A 17,828-nucleotide genomic window follows, 5' to 3' on the forward strand; every position below is an offset into this window, starting at 1 on the left:
GGCGGAAGTAGGAGATTAGACCCGGAAGTCGCCTTCGTCTTGCCAGTAGTGCGATGCAGTAAGATAGGCTCCTATTGGTTCGCTGTAAAATGAGGGCCAATGAGAGAGCGCGATGGGAGGAGGTGAGTGACGTGAGGGCTGGCATAGGGCAGGGGGTAAGTGGTCCGTGTTCGGGGTAGGGTTCATTAGGAGAGGTCGGGGGCTGCCTGTTCCTTCTAGTGTGGTGTCTGTGTGTGACTCCGGGCAGTGTTGTCATGGGAGCAGGCGGCGTGTGAAGTGGTCTCTGTCCAGGCGCTCCTCCATTATCACCCTGGCTGTTATGTAACCCTGAGTGCCATTATCTCTCCTGTAACTCTGGTGCAGCCGCTGTTTCTATACATTTCTTTATTCTCCAGCCTGAATATTAACCAATAAACACTATTGTCTTGTTCGGGGACCACCCAGCCTTCCCAGCCCCCCGAATGATGATTTTGCTTAGGCTACTTTCACACTAGCGTTAACTGCAATCCGTCACAATGCGTCGTTTTGCAGAAAAAACGCATCCTGCAAAAGTGCTTGCAGGATGCGTTTTTTCCCCATAGACTTGTATTGACGACGCATTGCCACACGTCGCATCCGTCGTGTGACGGATGCGTCGTGCTTCTGCGGACCGTCGGGAGCAAAAAACGCTACATGTAACGTGTTTTTTGCTCCTGACGGACCGCTTTTTCCGACCGCGCATGCGCGGCCGGAACTCCGCCCCCACCTCCCCGCACCTCACAATGGGGCAGCGGATGCGCCGGAGAAATGCATCCGCTGCCTCCATTGTGCAATGCGTTAAACGCTAGCGCCAGAATCTCTGCCCGACGCATTGCGACGGGGAGATTCCGACGCTAGTGTGAAAGTAGCCTTAGTTTTACAGCTCACTAGACTGAATTCTCACAGAGGAGCATGGAAAAGTTATTATTTATTAAAGCGCCATTTATTCCATGGTGCTTTACATGTGTTGGGATGAACTGTAAAGTGACTGCTAACTGCCAAAATGGGGCCAAGGTGGTCTTTAAAAAAACCAAACAAACCTACCGGACCGCCGCTGTTCCTTAGTGCTGCCTCCTCTGTCCCCGTCTGTGACCCCACTTCCTCGTCTGACAGGAGGACGTCCTGCTGATTGGCTGCAGAGGTCACTTGACATCCTCCGCTCTCCTACCTGGATCTGCGCATAGATAGGAAGTGGCGATATTGCTTTTCTACCAGGTGGCCGACCACTGTGGACTTGGTCAGTATTTTACATCAGTATGTGTAAGCCAAAACCAGGAGAGGAACAAATAGAGGAAAAGTATAACAGAAACATATGCACCACTTCTGTATTTATCACCCACTCCTGGTTTTGGCTTACACATACATATTGGCCTAATTGGTTAAAGTGGTCAGTTGACTCGAGCAGCTCGTCATCAGATGTTTTATGACGAAACACGGGTCAATCCCTTTAATATCTCCATACACCTTTTATAAAAGTTGACCAACTACCTAGTATGTATGGGGGTCTCCCGACTCTTCCATGACATCGTCAGGCCTATTAAATTTCACTGCCTGATGCTTTTATTTCATTGTGGAAATGAGCTGCTGTCAGAGAAGTGTGACAGTGATTGTCTCACCACACAGAACATGGGGGCGCTGTGGCGGGGGAGATAGTTGTCAGCCAAACCGTTTATGTATATGACCAGCATTATGATGGACTATGAATGCGAGATCAGTGGGGGTCTGACTTTCAGCACACCCGCTGATCCACGTGAGTGATCCTGGGGTGTAAGGCTGCTTTCACACATCAGGTTTTTGGTTTCAGGCACAATCCGGCGGTTTCAGGCTCAATCTGGATCAGTTTTTTTCTGATGCCTGATCCGTTTTTTCCCCATAGAGTTGTATTACTGCCGGACATCCGTTTTGTGCTGGATCCGTCCCTTCAGGCTTTTTTGCCAGATTCAAAAAACGTCTCTCTCTCTCTCTCTCATATTGCTGATCCATCCCAACGTTATTGCAAAGGGTGAAATCCGCATTGACATTAACAGCATACATTTACATGACGCGGGTATTAGATCCACAGCAATGTGGAGTGATTTTTGGATAAATTAGCAGAATATTCCATTTTAATGATTAAAGCGGGACTTTAATTTTGATGGCGTATGATGAGGACAAATCATCAGTATCACATCAAAAGTGGTCTGACTCCCAACACCATCATGATCAGACAGCTGAACCCTTATGACGCATTGGAACGGGCAACGCACTGTCTGCTGTGTGGTGGCTGTAGATCGTACCGCAGGTGTCTCCCATCCCATAGTGTCTTCTCTCTTCCACCTCAGCTACTACAGGCTTTTGGCAAAAATGGAAACCTGACTTCTGAATTCATATAGGCAGTAGCTAGTAATGAGTAATTGTTCTCGGATAAGGTGTTATCTGAGCATGCTCCGGTGCTAACCGAGTGTCTTCTGTGTGCTCAAAAAATATGTTTGAGTTCTCACGGCTGCATGTCTTGCAGCTGTTCGACATCCGATAAAACATGCAGTGTGTTAGACAGCCGCAAGACATGCAAGCGACATATTATTCAAGCACACCGGACACTGGGTTAGCACCCGAGCATGCTCAGATAACACCTTATCAGAGCGCATTTGCTCATCACTAGCTGTAACTGATCTTCAGAGAGGAAGTAGCTGTCTGACAACTCCAAATGTCACTTATTAGGTTGTTCTGTTTTGTCACCTTCCTGCTTGTGACTTTGCAGGCTCATCCGACTGTAATCTAATGTGTATGACCAGCTTCAGCTGCTTCTGATGTGTCCCTTTTGTGGTTATGTTTTCTCATTGCAGCCATGTTCCTGGTGGGCTTGTCTGGTGGGATTGCGTCAGGTAAAAGCACCGTTGTGTCAATCCTCAGGGAACTGGGATGTGCAGTTATTGACGCAGATGTAATTGCCAGACAAGGTATGTATCATTATATAATATGTCGGGACATAAACTACCGTATTTTTCGGACTATAAGACGCACCGGACCATAAGACGCACCCCAAATTTGGGGTGAAAATGCAGAAAAAAAGATTTTTTATAAGATGGGGGTCCGTCTTATTGTCCGAATTTACAGGCCATTTACCTGAGGGCTGGCGGTGGCAGAGCAGGGTCACAGGAGGCAAGGTGTCGGCAGAGGTGGGGTGATGCTGGGATGAGAAAGTGCTGGGATGAGGAGGTGCTGGGATCAGGAGGTGCTGGGATCAAGAGGTGCAGTGAGAGGTATGGCGTGAGAGGGGTCCCAGGCTTACCGTGCAGGCAATGCAGGCTTACCGTGGCGGCAGAGGTGCGGTGGCAGAGGTGCAGCGGCAGAGGTGCAGCGGCAGAGGAGGCGCAGTAAGCGGGGTCCCTTTCCCCGGTATGGTGATGCAGCAGCCCGGTATGCAGCAGAGCCGGGTGAATCCTGTTGTTATCGGTGGGCGCGGCCATCTTCCTGAGGCCGCGCGTGTGCAGATGAAGCGCTCTGCTTCCCGGGGCTTCAGGAAAATGGCCGCGGGAGGCCGCGCGTGCGCAGATGGAGATTGCGGCGGCCATTTTCCTGAAGCCCCAGGAAGCAGAGCGCTCCATCTGCGCACGCGCGGCCTCAGGAAAATGGCCACCACCACCGATAACAACAAGATTCACCCGACTCTGCTGCATACCGGGCTGCTGCATCACCTCATCGGAGAAAGGGACCCAGCTTACTGCGCCTCCTCTGCCGCCGCACCTCTGCCGCCGCACCTCTGCCGCCGCACCTCTGCCACCGGACCTCTGCCGCCACGGTAAGCCTGCATTGCGACTATTAGACGCACCCCCCATTTTCCCCCCTTTTTTGGGGGGGAAAAAGTGCGTCTTGTAGTCCGAAAAATACGGTAAGTGGACATGCAATGTTGTGTGCTGATTCTGGTCTCTTCTGTCCAAATCTGAAGATATTACAGACATAGAAGAGGACATTAATGTCATTAGGGTTTCATAGGAGTCACTTAGGTTAGGGGCTTAGATCGGCAGATCAGAGTGTTATGGGTTTGGGTTTCCGTATGCGCCACTGATCCAGGGCACGAAGCTATAAAAGGACTCCTTTCGAAACTCTGCAATATTTTATACTGTGAAACCCAGGTTTCGTAGGTAATGTTCATTGATCGGTACATAAAAAGTCTGGAATTCTGTTTTTTTTCTGTTTCTGATATCATTACATAAGCTTGTGGATTCAAGGGGGGTTGTCTGAAACTAGATTAATGATGACCTATCTATAGGAGATTCGGTACCCCCGCCGATCAGCTGAGATCTGTTTTGACAGTGGCCAGATGCAAGCAGTATAAGAAGCGGAGTGCCACCGATCCATACATTGTTTACTATCTAGTCCTGTTGTTAATTTACGGGTGTCAGGCCTACTCTAATCTCATTAGCATCTATAGTTCAGTCCCAGACATCACCTTTAATTTCAATTATGGTGACTGCAAAGTGAAAATGATCATTTCAGGTCACTCAAAGCAGACACCCACATTTTTTTTTATTGCATTCAGGGTCAGCCTGGTTTGGTCTCCCTTTGTAGGTCCCATACTAGCCCTATGGGTTACCTTGATGACACATACCACCTCATATCTATAGATTTTCCATTTAAAAACGGTTCTTAAAGTGAACCTGATTGCTGATACATGCTGCTAAATCCACGGGCAGCATGTACCAGACACTGGCTGTATGATCTCCAAAAGAAACAACATACTCCAATAGCTTCCACAGACTGAGGCACTCTGTAGATTAGTTGGACGGGTGAATCCCCAGCGGCTTCTCCCCGCACGCTGCGCTGGACAGACAGGTTTCTGGATATGAGCGAGTATAGTTCATATTCTACAGCCAGTGCCCGATACATGTTGCTCGTGGTTTGGGAAGCATGTATCAGCTGACAGGTTCACATTAAGGATTGCCGTGATATCCGGACACTTGCTGACTATTGTGATTGTCTTGCAGTGGTACAGCCGGGAACCTCAGCCCATAGTCAGATTGTGTTCCATTTTGGAGAGGAAGTACTGCTGAAGAATGGGGAACTTGATCGGGAGAAGATGGGAACCATTATCTTTTCAAGTCCCGAGAAGAGGGCTCTACTCAATTCCATCACTCACCCTCCAATACGCAGAGCTATGCTGAGACAGACGCTGTGCTTCTTTTTTGTGGGTGAGTGAAATGTGAACCATAAATAGTATATACAAATGGCAGCCATTATATATCAGTGTTTAGCCCTGTATTATCAGTGGGGGTCCGGATGCTTCATGACAAAGGGGCCACTGTATCATCTCTTCACCCAGTGTAGACGCTTGCTGTTAGGGTATGTTCACACCAAACAGATACTCTGCAAATTTTCCAACCAGATTTTCTCTGTGGCAGTACTGCAGTGTATTACAGATTTCAACAAATTTTATCCACGTGCTGTGAATAATATGTGTGTTGCAATCTCTGACAAATCCGTAGTGCAAAATAGGAGATACCGGTACGGCACTATAATGTGACTTCTTTATCCGATGGTTCACTCGCTTACTAGCCTCAGTTTTGGAGCATAAAAATAAAGCCTTCATAATTTTTTCAAATTACCACATTCAAAATTAAGTACATCGTCCAATTGTAAAAGGGACGGCACTTGCTAGATAAAAACGGTAGCTTCATTATCTTCAGAAAGTGCCATACAGACGAGGGAGCTGCAGATGGCAATGACCATTTTACAGTAATTTGCACTGCTTGAAGAAGCACAAAGTACTGCAAAACAGCTGTTGCTGCCAGGTCCTTTCCGGTCTGTATGGCGCTTTCTGAAGATACTAAAGCTACCTTTTTATCTGGTGAGTGCCATCCCATTTCCTCTACCTTTGGACAAATCAACATTTAAAGAAGTTTTCCCATGAACAAAGTTTATTTTAATCAATAGATCTTGGAATAATAATAATTTCCACAATTGGATGTGTTTAAATAAAATGTTCCTGTGCTGAGAAAATCTTATATGTGTCCCTGTTATGTATTGTGTAATGGCTGTGTCTGACCGTACAGGATCATGGTCTGATCATACCACAGCTCCTGGGCAGGGGTGAAGCAAAAGAGTACAGACATTACAGCAGGGGATCACAGCTAATTCATTTTGTGATGTAAATCATTTCCCTGCCTGTTTTTTTTTTTTTACGGTTTACCTTAATGAAATAATTACCGTATTTTTCGGACTATAACACACACCTAGGTTAGAGGAGGACATTAGAGAAAATAAATTGAAACAAAAAAATGTGGTCCATTCTGTACTTAATATCCCCTACCCTGGTATATATGGTCCCCTCATCCCCATCCTGGTATGCATGGCCCCTCTCATCTCTATATTGGTATGCATGGCCCCTCTGATCCCTATACTGGTATGGTATGCTCTCCATCCTGGTATATATGGTCCCCTCATCCCCATCCTGGTATGCATGGCCCCTCTCATCCCCATCCTGGTATGCATGACCCCCTCATCCCTATACTGGTATGGTATGCTCTCCATCCTGGTATATATGGTCCCCTCATCCCCATCCTGGTATGCATGGCCCCTCTGATCCCTATACTGGTATGGTATGCTCTCCATCCTGGTATATATGGTCCCCTCATCCCCATCCTGGTATGCATGGCCCCTCTCATCCCCATCCTGGTATGCATGACCCCCTCATCCCTATACTGGTATGCATGGCCCCTCTGATCCCTATACTGGTATAGTATGATCTCCATCCTGTTATATATGGTCCCCTCATCCCCATCCTGATATGCATTGCCCCTCTCATCCCCATCCTGGTGTGCATGGCCTCCTCATCCCTACCCTGGTATATATGGTCCCCTCATCCCCATCCTGGTATACATGGCACCCTCATCCCTATACTAGTATGCATGGCTCCTCATCTCCATCCTGGTATATATGGTCCCCTCATCCCCATCCTGGTATACATGGCACCCTCATCCCTATACTGGTATGCATGGCCCCCTCATCTCCATCCTGGTATATATGGTCCCCTCATCCCCATCCTGGTATGCATGGCGCCCTCATCCCTATACTTTTATGCATGGCCCTCCTCATTCTTGTCCTGGAATGCATGGCCCCTCTCATCCCTATCCTGGTAGGCATGGTCCCCTCATCCCTATTCTGGCATACATGGCCACCGCATCCTGGTATGCATGGCCCTCCTCATCCTTATCCTGGAATGCATAGCACCTCTCATCCCCATCCTGGTAGGAATGGTCCCTCCCTATCCTGATATGCAGGTCCCCATCTCAGTCCTGGTATGATTGGTCCCCATCCCCATCCTGGTATGCATGGCCCCATCAGAAAAACATTAAAAAAAAAATACACTTGCCTTTCTGCGCTCCCTTGCAGCTTCTTGTTCTGATGCCAGAACCTGCTTTATGCTTGTAAGCAGCTCATGGCAGTGACGTCACGTGCTGCTTACAAGCCGAAGGACAACTGCCGGAATACTCACTGCTCCCCATGCTGGGACTATGTGAGTGAAGGGCAGTGAGTATTCATTGCTCTTTAGTAGCGAGCACATTGTCAGCCGCCGGCTTCCTGCAGCTGCCGGCGGTCATGTGTGCCCACTACTTAAGAGAAATGAATATTCATCCGTTATTCCACACCCATGTGAGTGGTGCAAGGTGAATATTAATCTCACTTAAATAGCGAGAACACGTGAAAGCCCGTCAGCTACAGGAAGCTTGCAGCTTACACCGTGCTTGCTACTAAAGAGCAATGAATACTCACTGCCCTCCACGCACATACGCCCAGCGTGCAGAGCAGTGAGTATTCCAGCAGCTGTCCGCGGCTTACAAGCATAAAGCAGCTGCTGGCACCAGAACAAAACGCTGGGAGGGAGCGCAGAAAGGTAAGTGTAATGTTTTTTTTAATGTTTTTCTGATGGGGCCATGCATACAAGGATGGGGATGGGGGCCATGCATACCAGGATAAGGATGGGGCCATGCATACCAGGATGCTATTAAAAATAAATTAATATTCAGTGTCCTTCATGCCCATGGACGGGGAATGCAGTGAATATTTATTTTTCTTTAACAGGACCTAGACAGGGAAGAAGTTTCATTGCATGTTATGAAAAGATTTTAGCCCATAACTTGAAGGTACGTGTCAGTCACCTGGTTGTCCTACTTGCCCCACGTTCCCCTGTATTATACCAACCTCTGCTATTCTGGTGCATGAGAAATATTAAACTCCTTAAACCAGACCTAGACAAATCACTTTATTCAAGATGAGGGTGACAAATGTCACAGAGCCTGTAGGGAGATGAAAGGGAGCGTGTCTCCTATTCTGTTCCAGTCTCGATAAAAATCAAAGTCTGAAGGAGCCGGGCCGAATATTCCCCTTCTCCCAGGAGCTCCTTTGGCTTATTATATGAACAATATGTCAGCCCTTGCAGATAAGGCCCTCTATTATAACATGGAGAAGGGGGAGAAGAATAGAGAGGTCATAGAGCATGTGCAGGTTGGTGTAGCACCACGAATGGGGAGACCTTTACAAATGCAGACATTGCTGAAAGGCTGCAGTCCTTTGTACCCTTTTGTGAAAGGATGAATTGGTCTTCTGGGGACGTCCTGATCTGTACGGCTACAATGTCTTTATATAGATTGTAAAATATTATGGCCAATGAACAGCACTTGGCTTGTTAAGGAGAGCCCAGTAATGACAGCACGGTTAGGTATCCTGAGCACATAGACACATTGTTAATTGCACAAACCGCAAATCCCTAGTACACGTGTCTAATATGTGAACCACGCATGGTATACAGAAATGGCCACCGTTCTATATCCGTGTACAGCGCTGGGGGGCCAGGTACTTTATGATAGAGGCTTTTGTTATCTCGTCACCGCTCATCTTCACCCAGTATCCTGAATATCGTTGTGACTTCTTTGCAAAGACTTTTATGTTAGGCTATAGTCTGACGTCTAGTGATGCTAGTCACTTAAAGGTACTGTCACACTGAACGATATCGCTAGCGATCCGTGACCTTGCAGCGTCCTGGCTAGCGATATCGTTCAGTTTGACACGCAGCAGCGATCAGGCCCCTGCTGGGAGATCGTTGGTCGCTGAACAAAGTCCAGAACTTTATTTCGTCGCTGGACTCCCTGCAGACATCGCTGGATCGGCGTGTGTGACGCCGATTCAGCGATGTCTTCACTGGTAACCAGGGTAAACATCGGGTAACTAAGCGCAGGGCCGCGCTTAGTAACCCGATGTTTACCCTGGTTACCAGCGTAAAAGTAAAAAGAAACAAACATTACATACTTACCTTCCGCTGTCTGTCCTCGGCGCTGTGCTTCTGTGTACTGGCTGTGAGCGCCGGGCAGCCGGAAAGCAGAGCGGTGACGTCACCGCTCTGCTTTCCGGCCGCTGTGCTCACAGACAGTACACAGAAGCACAGTGCCGGGGACAGACAGTGGAAGGTAAGTATGTAGTGTTTGTTTTTTTTAACTTTTACACTGGTAACCAGGGTAAACATCGGGTTACTAAGTGCGGCCCTGAGCTTAGTAACCTGATGTTTACCCTGGTTACCAGTGAAGACATCGCTGAATCGGCGTCACACACGCCGATTCAGCGATGTCTGCAGGGAGTCCAGCGACGAAATAAAGTGCTGGACTTTCTGCAGTGACCAACGACATCACAGCAGGATCCAGATCGCGGCTGCGTGTCAAACTGAACGATATCGCTAGCCAGGATGCTGCAACGTCACGGATCGCTAGCAATATCGTTCAGTGTGACGGTACCTTTACTAGGATGTGTGCTGTAGTTTCAGTGTTTTATCAGCTGGAGATTATCACTGCTGGACTACATGTCTCCTGCAAGACAGTCCAGCTAATCTGTGTCACCCTGCCCCCACTACTGATTGGCAGTTTGGTGACAATGTGCCGTGTACACAGGAAGCTGCCAGCCAATCAGGGATGTGAGTGGGATATACACAGCACAGAGGTCTTAGCTCTGCTGCATCTACCTCAGACAAAACAGGGATTTTATCAAAACTGCACCAAGCAAGCCAGTCAGTGATACATTGCTGGAATCAGGTTCTCTGTCTCTACGTCATGTTGCTAGCAGATTATATAGCAAAAACCTGCTGACAGGTTCCCTTTAAGGTACACGGAGTAAATTGCAGAAACTAACAGAAGAACCACTGCTAACCTCCTAAGATATTATTTGCTGATTCAGTGTCTCTAGGTGGAGGGGCAGGGGATTAATCAGGTAAGTTTTTTTCTTGTTTTTGTTTTTTTTTTTGCTACTCCCTTTTAGCTTCATTTTTTTGCTAATCCCAGTAATTACATTTGCATTTCCCTCATATATAACTGAAATAAGCTCTACAGCGAAGCATTGCGATGAAGGGAACCTGACAGATATCATTCTTGCTGGACTGCGATTACAGCCTGGTGTGTTTTATTCTGAAGTGCTGCGGGGTTTAGGAGAACACATACTGCGCACTATATGTGTTGGATAACTAGTCCACGGCGGGTCCCTGGGTGGCCTCTGCCTGCCTTGCCTGCTCTCGTACACTGAGCGGTCTCTTCCTGTGTCTATGAGGACTGACCTGTCATTTACGGGGAGCTTGGCCTCTTGGACACCCTCTTCCTGGCCGTTTTTTTTTAAAGTATGTTTTGTCTCGATGCAGCGATTCAGAGTAAAACTTACACTGCGGTGCTGTCTGTGGTTCGGGCACCATAAATTAGCTGACAGGTTCACTTTAAAGAGGACTTGTCACCGGTTCCGTATAGGCCAATATTTGTTCTTCTTTTATTCCCTCTTGTTCCCATGAGTGTCCCATGCCGTCCTATCTGTATACTCTCTTTTGCATCCTCCCCTGCCCAGGAGATGTGATATGATCAGATCATGTTTTTAAACACCTTCAAATGTGGAAATTATTTTTATTCCAAGATCTATGGATTAAAATGTACTTTGTTAACGGGACAACCTCTTGAAATAGTTGGTCCTGCTGTGATTACTCGACCCCAAGAAGAAGGCATCACCAAAACGTAAGGCAGGGCTGACACCATGACTGTATTTGTATGAGAATATTTGTGTGTGCATAGTTATTATCCGTAGTTTGTTTCTGACTTATTCATGATTTGGACAATGTGTGTGTATATAATATATACTGTGTGTATGTATGTATGTATATTTATTATGGCTTTTCTTTGAGGGGACTTTATCCATTGTCATTTAATGTATATGTACCCGTTTCAGTCTGTGACTTTGCCCTATTATAAAAGCTGCCTGGCTCTTCTGATCTTTGTACTCTGGGATTATAGTTTATTATGACAATTATGAACTTTTGTACTAATTAATTCAAGTTTGCACTTTGTCCCTTGCACATACATATATCACATCACGCCTTGATCATGTCATTGATTAGTTCATGAAATTGTTGTTTTTCCTGGACCTTTTGTTGATGGAATTGTTTTAAATTTTCACACGACAAAATTGGTAATAAAGATTGGTATTTTACCCCTCGCCACGACAGCACCCTACAGGAGAGAGGGATCCGCCCCACAGGAACAGGAAACCTACAGAAAGATAAAAGGGGGCGGTCCGCCTTTCCTCCTCAGTTTAAGTTTCCTGTTCCTGCGGGAACGACAGGACTCTAAGAAGCTACGGAAGTACCTGGGCATGCACGCCGCCTGTGCAGTCTCTTCGGAACGGCAGGGGCTGCAGCCTGGAAGCAGCGTCGGGGGAGTTCCGCTAGACGGCTCCCTCCTCGTCTGGGAGGCATACAGATGGCCGGGTCCGGAGAAAGCCGCCCGGCATCTGCGTTATGCGGCGGCTTCAGCGTGGGAGTTCCTCGCCCGGCAGAAGGGGTGAGTGAGAGCAGCTTCCTGCATGGCGATCCAGGGACTAGAGGCCGCTCCGCGCACGCTGACCGCCATTAAGTAAGTTCACCCCGGAAGTAGATGCTAAACTTCCGGGGTAAGCAGGCCGAGATCAGCGGTGGGGGTAGCGCGAGTTAGCGCATGCGCAGTACCGCTTAAAAAAAAAAAAAAATGGCGCTCTATTTAAACCGGCTAACCACTGTTACCTGCGATGCAAGATGTCATCTCCAGGTGCCATGGATCCTGCAGCAGGAGACTCCGTTCCCTCCAAGGACCGCTCCAGCAGAGGATCATCAGATGCCGGTCGGAAGAGCGACACAGTGGATAAATCCAAAGGATCTCGGCCGTCTGATCCGGTAATAGAAAGCTTCACTGGGTGAGTTTATAACTCTGCCTATTAAGCTGATGCCGTCTCCCCTCCTTTCTCTCTCTTTCTCCTCCTCTCGCTATGTCTTATTTGGATCAGGCCAAAAAATGACAGAAAACCAAACATAAAGAATGCGCCTTATGTAGCCAGCCCCTACCAGACTCATACCCCAAAAAACTCTGCAAGGATTGTATAGCAGAAACCACACAAGGAGCAGCGGTGTCTATTACGGACTTACGCGCTATTATAAGAGAGGAGTTAAAGGCTATGTCACAGGATAAACCACAAAAAAGTAAATCCAAAAAGCCAACACCTTTATCAGTTTCTGATAGTGAGCAAGCCGTACTCTCAGATATCTCTATAGCCTCTACTTCATCATCATCATCATCATCTTCAGAAATTGAGGGACGTTCATGTTTCCCCTTAGATAGTGTGGATAATCTAGTGAAATCAATAAGAGACACTATGGGGTGTGAGGAAACAAAGGGCGCACAAACCACGCAAGATATAATGTTTGCGGGTTTGGCGGAGAGGAAAAGGAAATGCTTTCCAGTCATTCCAGCAGTGAAGGCATTAATAAAAAGAGAATGGGAGAGACAAGATCAGAGAAGTTTTTTGCCCTCAGCATCAAAACGGAAATACCCGTTTAGTGATGATGAGTTACTTACGTGGACCAAAATCCCTAAGGTTGACGCAGCTGTTGCCTCTACCTCTAAGCCGTCCACATTGCCTGTTGAAGACGCGGGGTTACTCTCAGACTCTCTAGATCGCAAAGCCGAGTCGTCCCTTAAAAGATCCTGGGAGGCAACTACAGGCATATTTAAGCCAGCAATAGCAAGCACTTGTACCGCCAGGTCAATGCTCATCTGGATTGACCAGCTAGACCAAAGCATTGAGAATAAAATGTCACGAGAAAAATTACGAGCTGCTATTCCCTTAATACGAGGGGCAGCAGCCTTTATGGCGGACGCGTCTGCAGATTCTCTCCGCCTAGCAGCTAGATCCGCAGGTTTGGTAAACAATGCAAGACGGGCATTATGGATGAAAAGCTGGAAAGGGGACGCACAATCCAAATCTAAGATATGTGCAATCCCATGTGAGGGTGAGTTCCTCTTTGGAAAAACCTTAGATGACATACTCAAGAAGGCAAAAGACAGGAAAAAGGCTTTTCCTGATACCTCTATTCCCTTTTATAGGAGAGCCTTTAAGAGAAGGCCATTCGGCAAGAGAAGGCAGACGGACAGGTCGTCAACATGGTTCCCTAAGGAAGATAAACAAAGAGGTACCATGTTCAGAAGACCCAACCCCCCAAAAGACAGCAAATTCTGAGGATATAACCATTCCAGTAGGGGGCAGATTAAAATTTTTCACTCCCCAGTGGGAAAATATTACATCTAGTTCGTGGATTTTAAATATAGTCAGAGATGGAATAAAATTACAATTCTCTCGCTTTCCCCACGAATCATACATTATAACATCTCTCAGCTCGCCTATACAACAGGAGGCCCTGGAGAGTGAAATCCAAACCCTATTATCAAAAGGGGTTTTAGTCCAAGTTCCGGAAGGACAGGAGACTAGAGGATTCTATTCTCCTCTATTCTTAATTTCCAAACCCGATGGTTCATTCAGAACAATCCTAAACCTCAAAAAGCTTAATTCATTTATTAAAAATGATACATTTAAAATGGAGTCTATAAAATCCACCATAAAGTTACTTTTTCCAAACTGTATGATGGGGGGCATTGATCTAAAAGATGCTTATTACCATCTCCCTATTCATGACAGATACCAGAAGTTCTTCAGGGTAGCGGTGGCAATCAAAGGCAAGATTTGTCATTTCCAGTATGCAGCCATGCCCTTCGGCCTTTCTACAGCGCCAAGGATTTTCACCAAAGTGATTCTAGAGGTGATGGCTTATCTTCGCCAAAAAGAGACATTAATTGTGCCCTACTTAGATGACTTTTTAGTCATCGGAAATTCAGCTTCTCAGTGTGCTGACCGTTTAGCTCATGCAGTTTCATCTCTACAGGATCTAGGTTGGATAATCAATATCGACAAATCCACACTGACTCCACTATCACTTCAAGCGTTTCTGGGGTTCCATCTAGACTCCATAACTCAAAAATGTCTTCTCCCTCAGGTAAAAATCTCACTCATCAGACATAAAGTCACAACAGCAATAAATAATCCTCACATGACCCTAAGAAAAGCCATGTCATTACTGGGATCTCTTATTTCCTGTATACCTGCAGTCCAGTGGGCACAATACCATACCCGGACACTGCAGCACCAAATCCTCCAAGAGGAAAGACGGCTACTTAGCTTAAATGCAAAGATAACGTTGTCCCAGGAAGTTTTATGTTCCTTAACGTGGTGGCTGGATTCTAACCATTTGATGAGTGGTGTTCCATGGGTAATAACACCATCTCATATTATAACCACTGACGCCAGTCCTCATGGATGGGGCGCTCATATGGGAAATGATTTTTGCCAGGGGTTATGGGACACTGAAGAATACCACAACTCATCTAATCTGAAAGAACTAAATGCAGTAAGATACGCTTTATGTCATTTTCTCCCACAGCTCCGGGAAAAAAACGTTCGAATCCTTTCCGACAACACCACCACAGTGGCTTATATAAACAGACAAGGAGGTACTCAATCAGAGACTCTGATGTCTTCCGCTGGGAAAATTCTGGACTTGGCAGAAAAACATCTATTATCCCTCACTGTAGTTCACATAAGGGGGAAAAACAACCAGCAGGCAGACTTTTTAAGTCGACATACCCTAAGGCAGGGAGAGTGGTGCCTAAACCATCATATCTTCCAACGGATAGTATCCCTATGGGGTTGTCCGCAAATAGATCTCTTCGCCACGAGACAAAACAGGCAAGTCCAGAAATTTGCATCCCTATCGTTAGCAGATCATCCGGACATTCTAGACGCTTTCCAAACCCCTTGGCAATACAGTCTAGCGTACGCCTTCCCTCCGATAATATTGTTACCACAGGTCATTCGGAAGATCAGGGAGGATGGAGCGAGAGTTGTACTAATAGCACCATTCTGGCCCAAAAGGCCATGGTTCTCATGCCTACAAGCCATGTCGGTTTCGGACCCTTGGGTCCTCCCCTCGACACCCAACCTTCTCTTCCAGGGTCCGTTTCTCCACCCCCAGGTGGACAATCTCCATCTGACGGCCTGGAATTTGAGAGGCAGATGCTAAAATTAAGGGGATTTTCCGAGGGACTAATTGACACACTCCTCCAAAGTAGAAAACGCTCTACTACAAAAATTTATACATAAATCTGGAAAAAATTCCTACAGTTCCATAAATCTCCCAACACATCAGAAATTCCGGTACAATCTATATTGGAATTCCTTCAAAAAGGGAGGGAACTAGGTTTAGCTGTAAATACGTTAGAAGTTCACGTATCAGCACTGGGAGCCCTCCATGGCCATAATATTGCAGGAAATAGATGGGTATCCCGATTTATCACGGCTTGTGAAAGGATAAATCCTGTTAATATACCTAGAATTCCACCCTGGGATCTAAATTTAGTTCTACAAGCCCTAACAGACTCTCCATTTGAACCAATAGATTCAGTATCCATTAAATATTTATCACTTAAAACTGTCCTCTTGGTAGCACTGACTTCAGCTAGGAGAATCGGTGACATCCAAGCTCTTTCTATAGATCCACCTTTCCTGCTAACTTTTCAGGATAAGTTGATTCTTAAATTAGACCCTTCCTATCTTCCCAAGGTAGCGAAGAAATTCCATAGGTCACAAGAAATAGTCCTGCCCACCTTTTTCAGTAACCCTTTCACTCCTGAGGAATGTAAATATCACACTCTAGATGTTAAAAGAGTAGTTTTAAAATACATTGAAAGGACCAGTAGCTGGCGACAGTGTAGGGCTCTGTTTATATCCTTTCAGGGTCACAAGAAGGGTCATGCAGTCACAAAAAGCACCTTATCCCGGTGGATCAGGGAGTCTATCACACTGGCTTACTCCGAGAGGAAAGAAAACCCTCCGGAAGGCATAACGGCACACTCTACCAGAGCTATGGCATCCTCCTGGGCCGAAAGAGGAGACGTCCCAATAGAAACCATATGTAAGGCGGCAACTTGGTCAGATCCTTCTACTTTCTATAACCACTATAGGCTTGACCTATCGTCAACTTCTGACCTAGACTTTGGCAGGACTGTCCTCAGCACGGTGGTCCCCCCCCTAGGTGATGGTCTCTGAAAGATCTCCTGTAGGGTGCTGTCGTGGCGAGGGGTAAAAAGCCGGATTACTCACCGGTAATACTCTTTTAGTGAGTCCACGACAGCACCCTATTACATCCCTCCCTAAGTTAATATAGTACTTACTATTGAGTAAAATTCTTTTAATCATACATGAGCAAATAAGTTTGAAGATGAAATAAATTATATTTGCCTAATACTGGCGGTCCTCCGGGTACTCTGAAATCAAAACTGAGGAGGAAAGGCGGACCGCCCCCTTTTATCTTTCTGTAGGTTTCCTGTTCCTGTGGGGCGGATCCCTCTCTCCTGTAGGGTGCTGTCGTGGACTCACTAAAAGAGTATTACCGGTGAGTAATCCGGCTTTTTTAACCCTTCGAGTGCTTGCAAATGCCATTTTTTGTAGGCACGTTTGGTATATTTTTTGAGTTTAGCACTGTTTGAAGGGAATCTCTCAGCAGTTTTTCTTCTATGTAATCTGACAGCATCACGAGTTAAGGACAGATGCCCTGATTCCAGCAACGTATCACTTAGTTTATTGGGTGCAGCAGTTATTATAGAGTCAGTTTCTCTGCTGCAGATCTCAGTTGTTGAACTGTGTGTAACCCTGTCCACACCACATCTTTTTATGTACATTCTATTGTGACATAATCTTCTGATAAAACACTGTATTAAAACTGCAAAACACAGTTCAATAAGTGACACGTCGCTATAATCAGGCTCTCTGCTATTAAATTATGATGCTTTCAGATTAAATGGCAAAAACCTGCTGATAGATTCCCTTTAATACTTGTAAGTAGTCACTGTATGTGCACAATACTGTTTATTCAATGGTTCTATTACTATTCTGTATGTTAAATGGAAGCTGAAGCACTGCGAGTACATCTGCAAATGTGTTTTTAATAAGACAAAGTTCACTTCAGCTGTACTGTGTTAGGATGGTTGATCCTGCTGACAGATTTCCTTTAATACTTGTAAGTAGTCACTGTATGTGCACAATACTGTTTATTCAATGGGTCTATTACTACTCTATAATAGTAATAGAACCATATAAGACAAAGTTCACTTCAGCTGTACTGTGTTAGGATGGTTGATCCTGCTGACAGATTTCCTTTAAAGCAGAACTTTCACCAATTTTTTTTTAACTGGATACATGAGATAATAGTGGCTGCAGTGTGGAATAAAACATTGGGATTTTTAATTTCACCTCCCCATTGTGGAGATATTAGCAATCAAAGTATTCATCATAAAATGAGTTAACTTTTGTTAAGTCCAAGGGGGCTTTATGAGATAGTTTTCACTGGAGGTGTGTTCTTCTTCTTCCTCTGTGATGCAGACCAATAAGCAGGC

The 17,828-nt window shown here is 46.0% G+C and overlaps 1 protein-coding gene across 2 annotated transcripts in view; it reads left to right on the forward strand.

Moving 5' to 3' along the window:
• DCAKD (dephospho-CoA kinase domain containing) overlaps positions 1-17,828 on the forward strand; it is a 34,166-nt gene continuing 16,338 nt past the window's right edge. Inside the window, exons 1-3 of one of the 2 annotated variants that reach the window (XM_069751381.1) lie at positions 1-122; positions 2,844-2,957; positions 4,986-5,189. In XM_069751381.1, the coding sequence (XP_069607482.1) occupies positions 113-122; positions 2,844-2,957; positions 4,986-5,189 (328 nt within the window). In that variant the 5' untranslated portion in view covers positions 1-112. Of the gene's footprint in view, positions 156-2,843; positions 2,958-4,985; positions 5,190-17,828 lie in introns of both variants that reach the window. The other variant, XM_069751382.1, reaches the window with a different exon arrangement.

This window comes from Ranitomeya imitator, chromosome 2 (assembly GCF_032444005.1).
Source record: "Ranitomeya imitator isolate aRanImi1 chromosome 2, aRanImi1.pri, whole genome shotgun sequence".
Classification (NCBI taxonomy): Eukaryota; Metazoa; Chordata; class Amphibia; order Anura; family Dendrobatidae; genus Ranitomeya; species Ranitomeya imitator.